General features: G+C 39.0%; 1 protein-coding gene across 1 annotated transcript in view; it reads right to left on the reverse strand.

The window, feature by feature from the left end:
• LIMCH1 (LIM and calponin homology domains 1) overlaps positions 1-16,315 on the reverse strand; it is a 188,776-nt gene that overhangs the window by 42,215 nt on the left and 130,246 nt on the right. The window contains exons 11-19 of the mRNA XM_071432482.1: positions 15,511-15,774; positions 13,865-14,209; positions 12,856-13,182; positions 12,067-12,300; positions 10,881-11,126; positions 9,678-9,713; positions 4,991-5,117; positions 2,131-2,285; positions 1,542-1,941 (exon numbers count right to left, since the gene is read on the reverse strand). Of these exons, the coding sequence (XP_071288583.1) occupies positions 1,542-1,941; positions 2,131-2,285; positions 4,991-5,117; positions 9,678-9,713; positions 10,881-11,126; positions 12,067-12,300; positions 12,856-13,182; positions 13,865-14,209; positions 15,511-15,774 (2,134 nt within the window). The remainder of the gene's footprint in view (positions 1-1,541; positions 1,942-2,130; positions 2,286-4,990; positions 5,118-9,677; positions 9,714-10,880; positions 11,127-12,066; positions 12,301-12,855; positions 13,183-13,864; positions 14,210-15,510; positions 15,775-16,315) is intronic.

Consider the following 16,315-nt stretch of genomic DNA (forward strand, 5'->3'; position numbering starts at 1 on the left):
CGAGATTCAAACAGATTTTTTGTGGTGGTTCATGAGGCGTAGGAGCCTTCATGAGTTAGTTTCTTCTTGCATATGTGAATTATATATGCAATAACATGATGGTGATACACACACATATCTGGTCCCCTGATGAAAAAAGTGGCAAGGATCAGAAAAAAAACCAAAGATCCATGATTCACTGATATCTAAAAAGTAAACTCAGGGCATACCAACCAGGGTATAGGAGAAACAGGAATTTTATCAGTTTCTTATTTCAACTAGGAAGCATGGTGGGGTGTGGTTTCCACAAGAGCTGGGACAGACTTCAATAAATTATACATCACAGCATACTTTTTTCACTAGCTACAAAGAGCTGACTTATTTTTTAGAAAGTAAACAGCCTGAATATACATGGTAGCATGCTACTGGGATATCAACGGGGCTTCAGGGACCTTTGAATGCCACTTGCAAAGCATGAGCAACAGCAGACAGAAGGGAACCCAAATTCTATGAGCAATGGCAGACAGAAGGGAACCCAAACTCTATAGACTGGGGGCACCCATGCCAATAGGCTTCACACTGTTCACAACATGACTACTATGAGACTTGGGCAAGCTCCAGTTTTGGTACAGGCTGTGAACAGCAGATGTTTTCAAGCTTGACTTATTCTGGTCTGTCCTTTTTAATATATCCCAGTTCTTTGCTTTTTCCATCATTGGTTCAGTATCTTACTCTCATTCTCCACAACCACCCAGTCAAAAGATAGACTCCTCAGATTTCATATTCTGGCTTCAGAATATTGTTTCCTATTCTTCTCCCACAAATCATAGGTGACTTATTCCAGCAGCCCTGCTTTCATCCAAGTTCTCTTACTTCTTTTACTCCCATAGTCTTTGCATGGTTCTTGAGATCCAATGGAGCCACTCTCCCTCTCTCACCATCAATCTCTAGTTACTCTGCTACCCCAGAATCAACCTGCTTCACTGAACCTCCATGCACAACCTAGATCCTCTCTTTATGCCTGTGAAGCTGATTTCCCCATTCATCCTTGGTGAGAAGCATGTTTAAGACACAGCATATCTTTGGGCAAGCTGGCTCTTGGCTCTGAAGGAGTAGGCACACACTTGTTTGGGTATGCCAAAAATCAGACCCCTGACACAAAAGTCAGTTCAGGTCTTGCTTCAAAAATCAGGGCCTGCACACTCTCTGCACCTTCCATTTTGTTCAAAACCAAAAAACATGACCATATACTCTTTTCTAAAAACTTTCTGAGGAAACACCTTGCTTTTGTCTTAAATTCCCCCTTTCCCCAAACAAATTTAGCCTGAGTTAAAATGACCAGTGCAAATATTTCAGTCTGAAGAGGTCAAGATTCTAAGAAGACTGGTAAACATGAAGAAACCACTAAACCAGAAGCAGCACAGAGCATGAAGCTGAATTTTATAATATCAGAAGGGTGCCACCATTTTCTACATAATTGCATTAAATATTTATATGTTCGGATGACTCAATCAAGACCTCTTTGCCTCCTGGTTGACTTTGGGGCACGTGATGCATCCTACCTTAAAGTTCTTTAAAACTTCCTGTGTATTTTTGGGTTGTGAATAAGGCTTGGGTGTCAGCATAGGCACAGCCTTGGAGACACTTTTGCTGGGAGATGTGCGTCCTGTTGAACTGCTGGGCTCTAGTTCAGTGGTGGGAACAATGGTTGCTTCAATTGTGGCAGTGAATTTTGGAGCAGGAAGTGACTGTTGCCTTAAATATCTCAGAGGATTTGGGTCTTTCAGTGGGGAATTTGGTTCCACTGAATGGCTTCTTTCTAGAATTTTTGGCATCTGCAAACGCTCAAGGACAGCTTCACTGATAGTGAATCTTTCAGTGTACTGCTGGAGGATGCTCTCAGCCTCCTCCTGTGTCTTCGCATTCTTGTATGCCTCATGAAGCTCCCGCTCCCTTCTCTCTCTGCAAGGAAGACAACACAAGAGAAACCATCACACTAACATTGGAAATCACAGCCATTTCCTCTGCTCCATCAACATCCTCCCCTCTCCCTCACTCAGGCTGGGAGGCATGGCTGCCCACAGTTACCTATCACCTGTGGAGCACACAGCATTTTCAGACATGCCACTACACTCCAGTAAAACAACGTACTTCTCCTCCACGATTTCTCGGTAGGTTTTGATGCTTTTTCTGCGCTCATTCGTTCCCTCTCCAGCCAATAACCTCTCCATTTTCTTTCTCTCAGCTTCCTTTTTAATCAAATCCTGTGAAGCACTCCTTCGACGACTCTTCCACCGAGCCAGATCCTGTGAGAGAACGAAAGCACCTGAATGCAGAGTTGCAAATAGCTAAAAAGTGGCCACAAGTAACAATGAACCCAGCCAGCCGGTAGCAATACTTGTTCTTGCCTGTGGAATAGGCTCCCATCACCTGCAGGCAGCATTGTTTATTTCAATGACAAAAGGAGATCATAAATGAAGATGTTGCCTGAATTTTCTGCTGATAGCAGGATACAGTAAAGATTTCATTGCTTCACTGCTTACCTTGCTTTTGGCAAGAAATTTGGCCTAAAAGGACCAGTCAGGACACTTATTTTCACTTGGCCAACACTAGGGACAAAATCCAATTCTCCAGGAAAATTAAGTAAAAAAATTATGTTTGGTGAAGAATTTTAATAATCAGACATATGGGAAGCAAGAGTTCATTAAAGGAATGGATGTTGTTTCACCATGAGCTACAGCTGCACTATCTGCCTTGGAGAGCTTATAGTTCCAACTTTGCCCATGCTTAAGCTACATGCAAATATGGTTGACCCATGATGTTGGGTTTTTTGGTAGAAAAATCCAGTGCAGCATCCAAATTTAAATTCTTCATCATGGCCACCCTGCATTACTCTGGATCCAGATGTGAGCAAGAGAGATTAGGGACTGATGTGGCTCATATCTGGCTGGTGTGAGAGATGACAGAGTAAAAAGCCTGTGGTTTGTATCCAGCTACATAGAAACGTCCTTTTTGAAGTAACAATTGCAGTCTTTTTGGAATCTGCCTGCCTGAAATTGTGCAGAAGATTGACTGAATCTGGTTCTCTGCCTTTTCTGAAAAACTAGCCTGACACTAAACCAGAGAGTCACAGGAGGTACCTGTTATGGGCCCCTGAGATGTCTTGCATCCTTTATGAATTCACAAATCCTGGAGGATACAGAAGTAAGATCTTTCTCAAAGTACAAGTATAACAGTAAAAAGTTTTCTAAACTGTAGAATTTCTTTGCAGCCAACTAGCAAAGGAACAAAATTTTACATGTAAAAAGTAACCATTGCAGAAGTTCTGCAAAGAAAAATAACTTCCCATTAAACTGGAAGGGAACATTTGTCATTAAATTTTCCACATCAGGAGATTGGCATACAGATTATATTTCAAGGCTATTTCATTAATTTCATGGTTTCCCAAATATTTTAATTGCATTTTCATTGGTAAACAGCAGAAGGTACTGCAAGCATAATTTATTTTATGGAAATCAGGAAAAAACATTATCACTTTTAATTTAGCTTAAAACCACAATTTATTGATGTTACACTAAAGGGAATGTTCATTAAAGTACTTCTTCACATGACTTACATATATCAGTCCATAATCCCCTTCATGAAACATATCATTTTCTTCAGTTACTAATTATTCTCATTGAAGTACCAAAGCATTTCCCTATTCAGCTACTTCCACTGTTGTCTATTGTTTGGAAATTAGTTTTTCATTAGCAAATTTTCTAACATAAGCCCTCCTTCTCTTTTCATAATTAAAAACCAGACATGTTTATCATTTCCAGTTCTGATGCTTTAGAATAACAATAATTTAAAACCCCCTTAAAATTGTTAATTGTTGGCAAATTCATAGCATAGGCATCTAAAATATCAGAGCATGACACATGTCTCTATAAAGCCCTCAGAATGTTGAGGATGTTCTAATAAAGACATTTTCAGTGCCTCTTCAGAACTTTCAGTTCATGGTAGAAGGTGCTGAGGGCCTGGAAAATGTAAGAACTTTAGGTCAGAGCATTTTCAATTCTACAGCAGAGTTCTCAAACTTCTTGAATGCCTTTGGATTTACTCTTATCTCTGCTGGGAAATTACAGCTTCCCATACATAAAGACCTTTCAGCTGACGTCTTTCATTGTTCTACTACAAAAAGTCACTTCTTAGCTGTATATACAACTTGTTTTTAACTTTTCCTTAAATTTTCTACCAAAGACCTCTCTGAGGTGTTTCACAGAAGCTTTCCTTGTAATGAGAAACTACCATACTTGAACAGATATGTTTTATTGTGTTTTGAGTGTTTTTTTCTTAATTAAAAAATATCCCAAATTCCTTGTTTAAAATCAGTCATTAGGAATGAACAGAATTGAAACTAAAACTCTTTATACTAATTTACCTGCAGATAATTTTTTTCTGTTCTTGCTAATTTACTGCAGACATTGCCAAATGCTTGGACAGCTTAACAAAACACATCAAGGAAAGAGGGTTTGGAAAGGCCTTAAAAACCAAGCAGGGTGTACCTAACATGAAGTGGTATTTGTTTGCTTGGACAAGATGGAAAACATTAACATTTTCTGTATCTATGCAAATTTATTAAAGAAAAGGCTGACCTATTTATTCCCTGTCCTACTTAGTCTTGTATTTGTCACTTTGGCCATTGACTAATTAGAAAAGTTAGAGAAGTCAGGAGTTAGAAGTTGTTCTTCCATTTTTTTTACCTAATCACAGTTTCTTTACATTTTCTTTAAAAAGCAAAATACCTGGTGAACAGGCAGAGGGACTGGAAGATCTTGTATTCTTTGATTTACAACAAATTATGAACTTCTATGGTTTTAGCAACAATCCACTGAGAAAAAAAAACAAACCCTCTCCTTATTATTTTAAGCACTTGACAGCAAGTGCAGATTTAGCAGGTTGTCCTGTTTTTGCCCAGCTGGCTGGCCCTAGTGCCTGCCAGCATTGCAGACAATGTTGTGTTACTCACATCTTGCCATCTAGTCTCATCCTCTTTCAGCTGGTTGTGTATATTCTGCAGCTTCTCATGGCGAGCTTTGCTATGAGGCTGAGCCACAGCTTCTTCTTCACATCTCATGTCAAACATACTCATACTCCTAAACAAGGGAAAGATAACAACAGGCCCAGTCTTATTTAGAGGCTTATATTCCTTCTGCTTGTAAGAGCTGAAGCCACATGAGGGTGCTACAGCAGAATCAGTCACCTGCTCTGTTACAAAGCTCCCAAAAGCAGCAGTCCCCAAGTCAGGCTTGTTAGCATCCCACACAGTACTTCAGGCATTACACTCCTCAACTTCCCATTTGTTAGTCAACCACAACTTTATACCTCACTAAGAAGCACTACTAACTTTACACTTCCATCAATAGCTCTTAATAAAAATCATTCTATCATTCAGAACATTTTACTTTCTGAAGATTTGTGCCCAATGGGTTTCCAAGATCACTTTGATTAACACCACAGAAAGAATTTTCCATTTCAGGGTAAAAGAAGGCTTGAGAAGTGCATCAGGGACAGCATGGCCAGCTAAATGCTATTGCTACAAACTCAGAGAAGTACACTCAGTTCAAACTGCATGGTACTTTTTCCCTTCCCCTTTCCTCCCCTCTCGCCCTTGAAGAAATCCAATGCTACCAGCACCAACTTATTAATACAGCAAACCTAACAAGGAAAAGATGACGTCCAGGAGTCCAGGACAAAAAAAGGGTTTTTTTTTAATTTATGTCTCTGACCTTTGGGGAGTTAAAGGAAAAAAAAGGTTGTGGTTTGACGTTATGCATCTCTTTATATTACATAAAGATTTCACACAAAGATAACATGCTTACCACTCCACCTCTACTACCTATTATTAGTAAAACATGACCTCAGTTGTGCCATTCAAAGCAAAAAAAACTTAAAAGAAAGCCATGCAGTTCCACATGAAGTGATTTCACAGCAGTCCTCAAATGATCACCCGCAGCTTTACATGAGCCAATGAGCCAACTAGCAGGAGAAGCACCCAATGAAGAAAAAATTGTGGGCAACTCTGTCCACAGTATTCAAAGTGAATACTCACGGAAAGCTGTGCATATATTTATGAGCCAGCATTTGTATTCAGGCAAGCAAAGACAGGAATGCCACTCTCAAGAAAACATTTGAAAGGTCTGGACAGTGTATGGAAAAGGACGTGCACAGATCCCATCCTGCTAAGTAGGTATTTACTCAGAAATGAAGGACAGAATAAACATCCTATTGCCTTTAAGTATGAACAGTGAAGTTAACATATTACTGTGCTTCACCCCTTAACGAGAGTGTGAGGGTTACACTAATTTGGGTTTTTCTGTGGGTAGTTTAACAGTTGCATTGTTCAGGATTGGATTGGAACACTCCTAAATAACAAAACCTATAGAGATGGCAAGTGTTTTTTTTAAAACTTAAACATCAGCCATATTTGGCAGATTGGTGAGGTAGGTTGGGAGATGCATAACTTGCAATAAAGTCACTCTCATAGGGTTTATTCCAGTTTAAGAGCTTTTGAAACTCACACTAAGAAAGACTTTAGTGCTCAGTATTTGATATCTTGGGCCTACTGGGTCAAACTGGTTGTGTACTCTTTCCTCATTTTAAATTATTTTTCATTCCCATGCAGTAGGAGAAAAGGTAAGACCTGAAATGGTGATTACTGGTCCTAGCAGAGCATGAGTACACACACTCTGCCATTTGGGATGGAAGAATATTGCCTTTCTAGAAGGAATACCTGGATTTCCTAATGTAAATCTAATGTCTGTTCCCTGAATTCATGCAGGTCTCACAGGGTGCACAAAGACAGCAACAGGTTTTATAACTATTAACAATGCAGTAAGAAAGGTTCTTTGGAAAAGGCTTTAGCCTTGGCCAGGAGTCAAACTATACACTGCAGCCCCAGATGCACCTCCTACTTTAGCAGTCACCTCCTGCTGCTGGGCCTTCATTGTCAGGGATGAGCAACTGGGTGGGTTCAAACTTCAGCTCCACAGCAACATGTTATTCCACAACAGTATCTTCCCAAGACAGCAGTCTGAAGGAGTCCCACCCCAAAGCACTGTGCTCCACTTGGACCAACAATCACTAAGGAGAAAAACTTCCTTTCCCGAGTACACGGACAAGGCCAACTGAAAGGTCTACATCAACTTCTCTGACAAGTTCATCCTTAGAGAAGAATCAAAGAGGCCAAAACTCTGAGCTTCTAGCCAAAGACACTTTTCACTATGAGTCCCACATAATTTCACCCTACTTCTGTCTTGTACAATCTACAAATAGCTCCAGACAATCGCTAACACTTCCATGAACAGAACTAGATTTACTGCTCCCTTCACCCACATGTTGGGCCAGCAGGCACACAGCACACAAGTAGACAGGGACTATGTAACTGGACCAAATTCAAGTTCATTAACTTTCTGCCATTAGCACAGGTCCAGAGATTGTATACAAACTCCATCCTGAAGCAAGAGGCCTTTCTGCTGACCAGAGTAACAGACCTGTTGTTCTAACAACGATCTGGGAAAAAGCACTGTGCAGACCAACAGTGTATTTGGGATGTTGGGATTTTCAAGCTACACTGCTTTATTATCACAAATTACGGTTGTTGCTGACAGCGATACCATGCAACAATTTCTTTTTTTTAACAGGTCTAAATAAATTTTGAATTTAAAAAAAATCTGAAGGACATCAATGTTTAGATTAATTAATTTTAAAGTGAGAGATAAGGTAAAAAACCTTCTTATGAGAATATGTTAACAATCCTTATGTAAGACATTTATTATGTGGCTGCATTACCATTTTACAGTCATACTAAGACTTAAGAAACTCCAACAAAACATAAAAAGGGACAGACTGGCTCAAAATCAGACTAGTAAAGAAATACTCAAAAATCTCAGCTCACTATGAGCCTAAACTCATATTGGACTATCAGGGTACCACTAGAATTCTCCCTCTTCAGGAGATGGGAATGGGCCTGGTCAGCAGCAACACACTAAGTATTGCCTTTTCTGGACCCTGAGACAGACCAGGGCTGATGACAATATCTAGTTTGTCTCTAACTAGCAAAGGGAACTTTGCCAGTCTAATAAAAGAATCCTTAGTGTTGCTGCTGGAATAAAGAGCATCTAGTCTAAGACTGAATTCAAGTTACAATTTTCAATTGGGACTTGACAAACATTTAAAAAGTATTTAAAATGTCAGTTCAATTTATTTTTCCTACTTGAGAGCAAAATTTTATTAGAATCTTCATAAATACTTTGTCTTCAGTAGGGAAAACACAGTCTTACTTTTTATAAAAAACTTAAAAGAGAGTATAGGAAAATAGTTGCGTTGCAAACTGTAGCACATCTGGAAAGGATGACATTGAGGTTTGAATATTAATTGTTTTGCCTTCTAAAACAAAATAAGAATCAGTATAGAATAAGCAATATGATTTATTAATCATTGCTGCTCTCACATTATACCACCAAGACCATTGCAATGCCTTTTTGAAGGCATCACCATGTACCTTCTCTCATGATTGCATTTAATACAGGCATACAGAGATTAAAAAACCGATCATAAAGCAGGCTTTCTGAAAAAGATGGAATGTCCCCATTGTTAAGTATAACACTTCTATGTTATATTGCTCTTTTTATCTCACCCCTTCATTTGACTGGACAGATTCCTGCTGCTTGAAAATGATTATGCTTACTCTGTAGTCAGAGAACAGAGGCTTTGCTTAGCATAAAGGTATTAAAGAACTCATAAAGAACACTCAGGCCATAATTATAAGCTTTATCATTAGTGGAAAGGGTGAAAAATTGCATATGAGTCTCTGTGTATACTCATTATAAAACCCCCACAACTCTCCATACTGTTTATATTTTGGGATTTAATCTGGGACACAGACAAGGTCATGTGCATTTCTGTGAACAGAAGGACATTGATATTATTGTGTGTGTAGTTTCCAACTATCTCTCTTCTAAATAGCTAATACTTCCAAAGAGCTTTCCAAGTGACATTGCATCCTATTCCACATTAAAGTTTGTATGCATACATGAACGATTAAAATTTTTGAGTGTAATAAATGTCAGTTCTACTCCTTCTATGAAAAGTGATGCATCAAGGTGAAGGGCTTAAAAATTGAAATTTAGTACATTATTAAATTAAACATAACTTGGAAGTGATTGAATATAAAATTTTAAAAAGAGAATAAAGGCTCAGCTAAAGATGTATTTCCTGGTAATTATTCTGAAGATTGCAATGATATTATTTTGCTTTGGGCTTTCTTATTTCTTCCTGTTCTTCCTCATACTTCATTTTTTTCTTCAACACCCAGATTCAACCCAGCTCTCTTTACCTGTAGCTGACTAGAGGCAATGGAAATTCAGAAGAAATCCAAGACAAAATAAAAGAAAAAAAGAGGAAACAATACTTTAAGCAACAGCTGGACATTAGTATTACGCTTAGTTTTTAAGGACTTTTATATAGAAATTATTTTTAACTGCAATGTAAGCCATATCGCATTCCATTTTTCAGTGCTGTCTGAAAAATTTATTTGCCAAAACACTGCAAAATAATAATGATGCATCAACTGCATTTTAAATTAGTAGAAAAGATGGGAAAGCATGCAGTGTAAGTTGTTTAAAACAGAATCTTGTGAACACATGACAACTTACTCTGCGTCATCAGACACAGCAGTTCTGGGGCCGAATCTACAAGACCAAATATAAAATTAGATTGTGGATAAATACATTAAGCAGCAATTGCAACTGGACCCGTATAATTTGTACAACTGTCACTTCTACTAGTAAAGCTGACCAAAATAGAACCATACTGGTTCAGGGATTATGTATTCATCAAACAAGACTTACCTGATCATCCTGAGGTCAAACTACATGAGAACACCACCCATCCCTCCTTAAACACATACTTATGTCCCACATTATAAAAACCTGCTGAAGTATACCTAAAATGTGTATAGAAAATGCTTCTTAAAAATAGACAATGTCTTAGCATTTACATTGTGCCATACATGCAATGAATGGAGACAAAACAGTTACAGTCCACAGCAGTCCATACCACTATAACTGAAGCATGAAAGAGACAAATACTGTAGTCAGAAAGTGAGTCACAGGCTTTCCTTTTTCCTTTTGTAGGTCTTGTTTTTGTGTTTGGGGATTTCTTTGGTGGTTTTGTTTGTTTGTTTGAATTTTAGTTGGTTTTGTTTATGTTTTGGTCATTTGTTTTGTTGTTGTTGTTTTTGTTTGGGTGGGGATTGTTTGGTTTTTTTTTCGTTGGTTGGTTGGCTGGTTAGTTGGTTGGCTTGGAGTTTTTTATTGTTTTGTTTGCTTTTTGGTTGGTTTTTTTTGTTAGTTGGTTTTGGTTTTCTTTCCTCAGGGTGGGGAGTATAGTCGAAAAAAGTTACCGGTAATACACAAACCAGCAGCATTCACTACAATGGTAATCTTCTTTAGAGCTATGCAAACCATATATATACATATATATATATATATATATAAATATATATGGAATTTATCATAAAAGAGCATCATCATACTACAACATTAATCATGGGAGAAATAGAGTAAGCATCTCTCAATAAGCAGAGTACATTGTAGCATCTCTTCTACATAAACTTTTCTTGCAATTCAACATATATATGGTAATCAAACATTCCTTTCATTTAACTTTCAATTAAATATTTTTAAAAAATCAAAATAAAATGCATTATACAACTGTAACTCTTGTTTCTAAAATGTGTATTACTGACATACAGTGTTGTAGTCTGGGCTGAAAACACACCAGGCAATGCACAATCTGAACTCTGAAGTGTGCACACAGGGGTCTGCAAGCTGCGTGATTCACACCAGAAAGCTCACGTTTGCAGATGCTCATCCTTGGATGAAAGTGTTTCCATTTTGTTTTCCTCAGGAATATCCTGAAGCTTAGATGTTTGACCAAGGTGGACTTCACTGTTGCCATCTTCAGCCACTTGGGCAGTACTAATAATCTCATCTTGTCTTGGAGGTGGGAGACTGTCCTCCTGCCCTTGCTGCTGTTCTTGTGATGGTTCTATTGCAGGTTTTCCAGAGCTATTAGTGTAGACTTGTGGACATTTCTCAGGCCTGAGTGAGCCAAAGGCAGTAGTGTAAAGGGATATATTAAGCAATATTTTAAAAATCACACAAACATAATGAAAAGCATAAATTAACAAAAAAAACCAGCCCCTACAAACCCAAATAGCTGACACAGGACAAGCTAAGTGAGGCAGGAGCAAAACCCATAATTTTAAGAGTCAAATGCTTGCACCATTTTTTAAAGTCAGAAATTAAACTGTCCAGAACACCATTGAATACTGAAGTATTAAGTCATTTCAACACCAAGCCACTGTTGAATCCTATGGTAGATGACAGGTTTGTTTTCTCCTGGCTGAGATGAAAGCCAGTACTTCATCCATGTCTGTACATGCATATCCTTCTCCTCAAGTACTCTGAAGAGGCTGATGAGTAAGAATCTTTCCACTCTTGCTTGCATGTGGCTCAACCACCAAATGATAACTCTGTTATCATTCATTCATCACAAGCTTCAACACTCACACGGCCTCAAACATCTGAACAAAGGTGCTTAGAAAGACATTGAGCATTATCAGGAAGAATCTCAGGATCTAAAGGTTTCCTCTTAGGAAGTCACTGGCACTAGTTAAGCCATAAACAATCATCTAAACTACCACATCCAGCATCTCCATTTCCAGATGGAAACATTTGTAATGATTACCTCATATTTAACCAGAAACCTCTACAAATGTAATGCAAGTGTAATTGCTACACAGATCTGTTTCTCCATGTTGTTAGAATTTTGCATCTGGTAGAGTCTCCACATGAGTTTTCTAAAAGGGCAAGAAACCTTCAACTGCCTTCTACTGAGCAGGAAGAATTAGCAGAGAACTGAGGACAAGCATGAAAATAACCACTACTGGGCCACCAGCAAATATTCTTGATAAAGAGATCTTGACAAACAGCCCACAGGTCTAGCTAACAGAGACAGAGAAAAACACAACTTTCTTACCTCGTGGTTTTCTTCTCAAGTTCTGTAGCTGTGCCCTGCTTATTCTGCTGCTTTGAAAATGGCATGGGAAGGAACTGCTTAGTACTGGGCCCAGGCTGTTTAAGAAAAGCTCCAGTTCTTCTGGCTAACATGTCATCTCTTTGAGGGTCTGGAAATTTCGTTTTGTTTTCTGTTCCATCACTCTGCAGCTGAGAGATTTCAAGCTGTTGTTGGCTCTCTTCTTGTGTGACTGTACTGCTCAGAGAGACAAGTGACACTGTTCCATGAAAATGCTCACTTGTACAGCAAGTGGCTGCTCAGGCAATCTTAGGTACTGTTACTCAAAACAAAGTTGAGAATGATGGACAGCTAGAGAACAAGGCATCTTTAGCCACAGCACAAAGAGTAAGAGGAAATGACACTGAACCCCACAGTTATGTAGGTGATTAGTTAGAAGTTGGGAATTGCATACAAATCTATGCAATGACTTATTCACTTGGGAGCTGGCATAAAAATCCAGACAAAGCACTATGGTTTGCAACAGAAATCCCCCCAAAAACGTGAAAGACTATTTTCATGCTGAACAGCAATTAACAACTGAAGTACTTAAATATCATTAAAGAAAACAGGCTGTTTTATATTCATAGGATACATTCTTGTAAGTAATTTTACAAAACAAAACACATGCCATGATGATTGAGTAAAACGCATCTTTAAAGCCCATGTGAAGAATGGGACAACACTGCTGACTGATCCAAGAAAACACCACACACAAACCAGGCTCAGAGAGATCTGTTTCTGTTCTCTGACCTTTCTCCTTCCTGCAGAGTCTTCAAATCCTTTTCACGAGCTACAGCCTCCTCTTGCTGCTGCTGCAGCAGACAAGGAGCTACTGACAGGGGAGGACAATTTATGGGAATGGAGCTTGTGGTACGCCTTGAAAAAGTTCCCATCCTTCTAACCAACATATCATCTCTCTCAATATCTGGTAAATTCCTGTCACATTCTTCCTTGGCACTTTCTTGCTGTTTGTTCAAACTCCATGGGGTTTGTTCCTCAGAGATGACATCAGAAGCTGGTACAGGAGACGGAGCTCTCCTGCAAGAGTCATCTGTACATGACTTGACTCCTCCCTCACTAGTGATGAGAATGAGAGGAAGGGTGAGACAGACAAAATGTTCTCAGGTCAAATGAAAGGTAAGAAAAGGAGTAATCTAACTCAGTTTGCAAATGTTTTATAAACACACAAACTTAGCTAAATGAATTGCTTGCTAAAAGCATTCATTAAAAGTTCTTGCTGCAGCCAGACTTAAGTGATCAAAGAAATGCCAAAGAAATATAAGATCTGTTAATGTGTTAACAACCCAGACAATTCTTCAGATAAATGCCAGAAACAGAGAGCAGCAGTACACCATCTTCAAAAAGAAAGTAAATCCATTAGGTTGCAAAAACCTTTTTTGAAGATCAGTAAGGCCAGCAAACTGAATGACAAATTCCTAATGTGCTGAAAGCAGGCAGAGTAAAGCTGCTGGAATTGAAGCAATAGAAAAATCATGAATGATAGCTCAGCCTCTGAGATACCAGTGACTTCACTGCCCATCAGAAATTATGAGCAAGCATTTGCAAGACCTGTGCGCAGTGTTTTGCACCATTCTGAATGTGTTAAGATACTCTGAAGACGTCAGATGTCTTCTGAACGAGGCCATACATGTAAACAGCTCTTGGGTTTATGCTGCAGTTCACTCCCATGCAGATCAGCATCTGGCAAGAACAGGTCTCATTTACAGCTTAGTAGCACTTCCTAAACCACACCAAATACCTGGACTCATTTTCTGGCTCAGATACTCCACTGCTGTATTCAGCCAACCCAAGACTGACAGCAGTGGTTGAAGAAGAGCTTTCAACACCAGAGAGAGTTTCCACACCATCTTTCTTGCTTTCATCTTCTGTTCGATTCTTGGATGAAGCTCTGCCAATAACAAGCTTGTCCCATTTCTGTTGATCAATCTCAGTTACCGGCCCAAAATGCACAAACTTCTGCTTGGGGCTACCAGCCTTTTTGTTTGCTCTGGTTTTGCGGACAGCAAAATCATCACGGGCTACTGCTTTCACCATGGTATCAGCTGGTGGCAGAGGGTTGCTGGAACATCTGAAATCTTCTTCACTGGTCATAGTGAGGAATAAAAGAATGCCCCCAACATGAGACCCTCAGAATAAAACAAATTAAATGTTCCTAAGGTTTTGAAGGGGTTTTATTTTAAAGTTCAAGGACACAGGTATAAACAGCTATGGCATACTGAGTCCCAAATGACATATGAAATGCAGATACTGCAGACCTGTGGGGAAAACTTGGGGAGCACATCCATGGAAGCACTTCCTAAGGGCAAGGAATGTAGCATATGGCCTCTTCCAAATTCAGTTCTTCACCCTAACAAAGCCAGAGTTTCCATATCTGCTCACACATACCCAGACCCCACACTATATGGGACTGTATGGCACTAGAACATACTTTGGCACAAGGGAGTGACAGCGGCATGGGAGACTAGCAAGGGCAATTCACTTACCATAAACAAAGCAGACTGAATCCTGATTTTAATAAATCACCTCAAAAGTAACAGAGATTGCTAATATCTTCAGGATGAAAGATTGATTGAGTTTTGATTTATTGGAGCTAAAATTACATACAATAACCACATTGTTAGAAGAATGCCAGAACAGACAGCCATCTTTGATTGCAAAATGGCATGCACCTAAACAGGAAGGCTAGGAGTTGTTATCTTTCCCTACTGGAGTCACAAATCACCTGCCTATGTTATAGACCATCTCCACAGGGAAACAGCTTAGAATAACTGCTTTATACTGGCTCCCTTTGTAGGGGTTTTGTTAACAACAAGAGCATACAAACACCATATAGTGAGGCTCTTGAAAGCCCTGCTGCAATGAGAAACAGTGGTGGTGTATTTGCACAGCACTGGAGCATGATGTTGTGCTGATGTATCAGCTCAGGTCTCAAAATAGCACAGAGACATTAATGCAAAGATGCTGATCCCCAGGTAATAGTCCCAAGGTATAAAACACCCCAAGACCTGAAGACAGCTTGGCAAGGAGCAATGTAGCTGCTAGCGTATTAATGGTACCACTTGGAAATTTGTACTGTTCAACTTCAAGCAGCTTCAAAGCAAATTCAGCCAGTGACAGAGGGACCTTCCTGATATTGTACTGAGTATCTACAAGAAATGTGACTGTGAAACTACTATAGTGCTCTAAATGATGGACACACTTTCATTTCATGACAGATAGCGTCTCTGTACAGATTTTTGGACTCGTCCTGAAAATGGAAATACGTAAGGACTGGTTGTCAACAAGGCATTCTTCAAGTTTAAAGTCACAAGCACACACAGCGGGTTGTGGCAAACTGAACATGCTTCCCAGCCTGCCAATCCTGCCCACAAGCAGAAACCATACCTGGGCTCCCCTGACAGTTTCAATCTTTTCCAGGTCTCCAGATCTGCTTTTGTTATAGAGGCATTGGCAAAAAGCACATCTTCTTGTAGCTGAGGAAGGATGCTTTGAGATTGCATCAATTTCTGTTTTGCCAAATCATCTCTCTCATTATCAAGCTCTTTCACCTGCAGTTCCGCCTCTGACTCAGTCTTCTCATTTTGTAGAAGTGGGTTCTCTTTGCTTGTAACTGTTTGCTTTACTGATGTCATGTGCACCCGTCTTCTTCTAATTTGATGCACATTCCAGTTCAGCAAGGAAAGATATTTTGAGGAAGCAATTATAAATCAATGTCAAAAGAAGAGCTTCAGAGCTCAAGAAGATAAAAGTGAATTTATAATATTAGTTTCACATTAATTTTAGGAAGTAAACATGGAATGAATCATTTGAAGTTCAAACTTCTCAGCTATGCTACCCCAGTCATGCACTACTGAGATGACATCTTCACGTGAACTTCTATTCCCAGCTCAAGTAAGAAAAATCTTTATGTTATTACTGAATTAAGCATTTCTGCAATAAGCTTTCTCCTTAATAGTTACAAATATCTCATTTGAATATTATTCACACAGCAAATTCAGGTTTTGCTCTCAAACGTACTACTCAACTTCTTTGATCTTAAGACTCATGTCAATAGCATCGGACAATTAAAATTTAGTTAGGTGCTCCTCAGCTGTCCTGTCAAACTAGTCATTAGAAAATATTAATATAATCAAATTACCAGCAACTGAATGACACATTTGAAAATTGAAAAGAGCTCTTAAATATTAGA

The sequence above is a fragment of the Agelaius tricolor genome, unplaced genomic scaffold, assembly GCF_023055355.1.
Source record: "Agelaius tricolor isolate 1412-34295 unplaced genomic scaffold, bAgeTri1.0.p SCAF_8, whole genome shotgun sequence".
NCBI classification, from domain to species: domain Eukaryota; kingdom Metazoa; phylum Chordata; class Aves; order Passeriformes; family Icteridae; genus Agelaius; species Agelaius tricolor.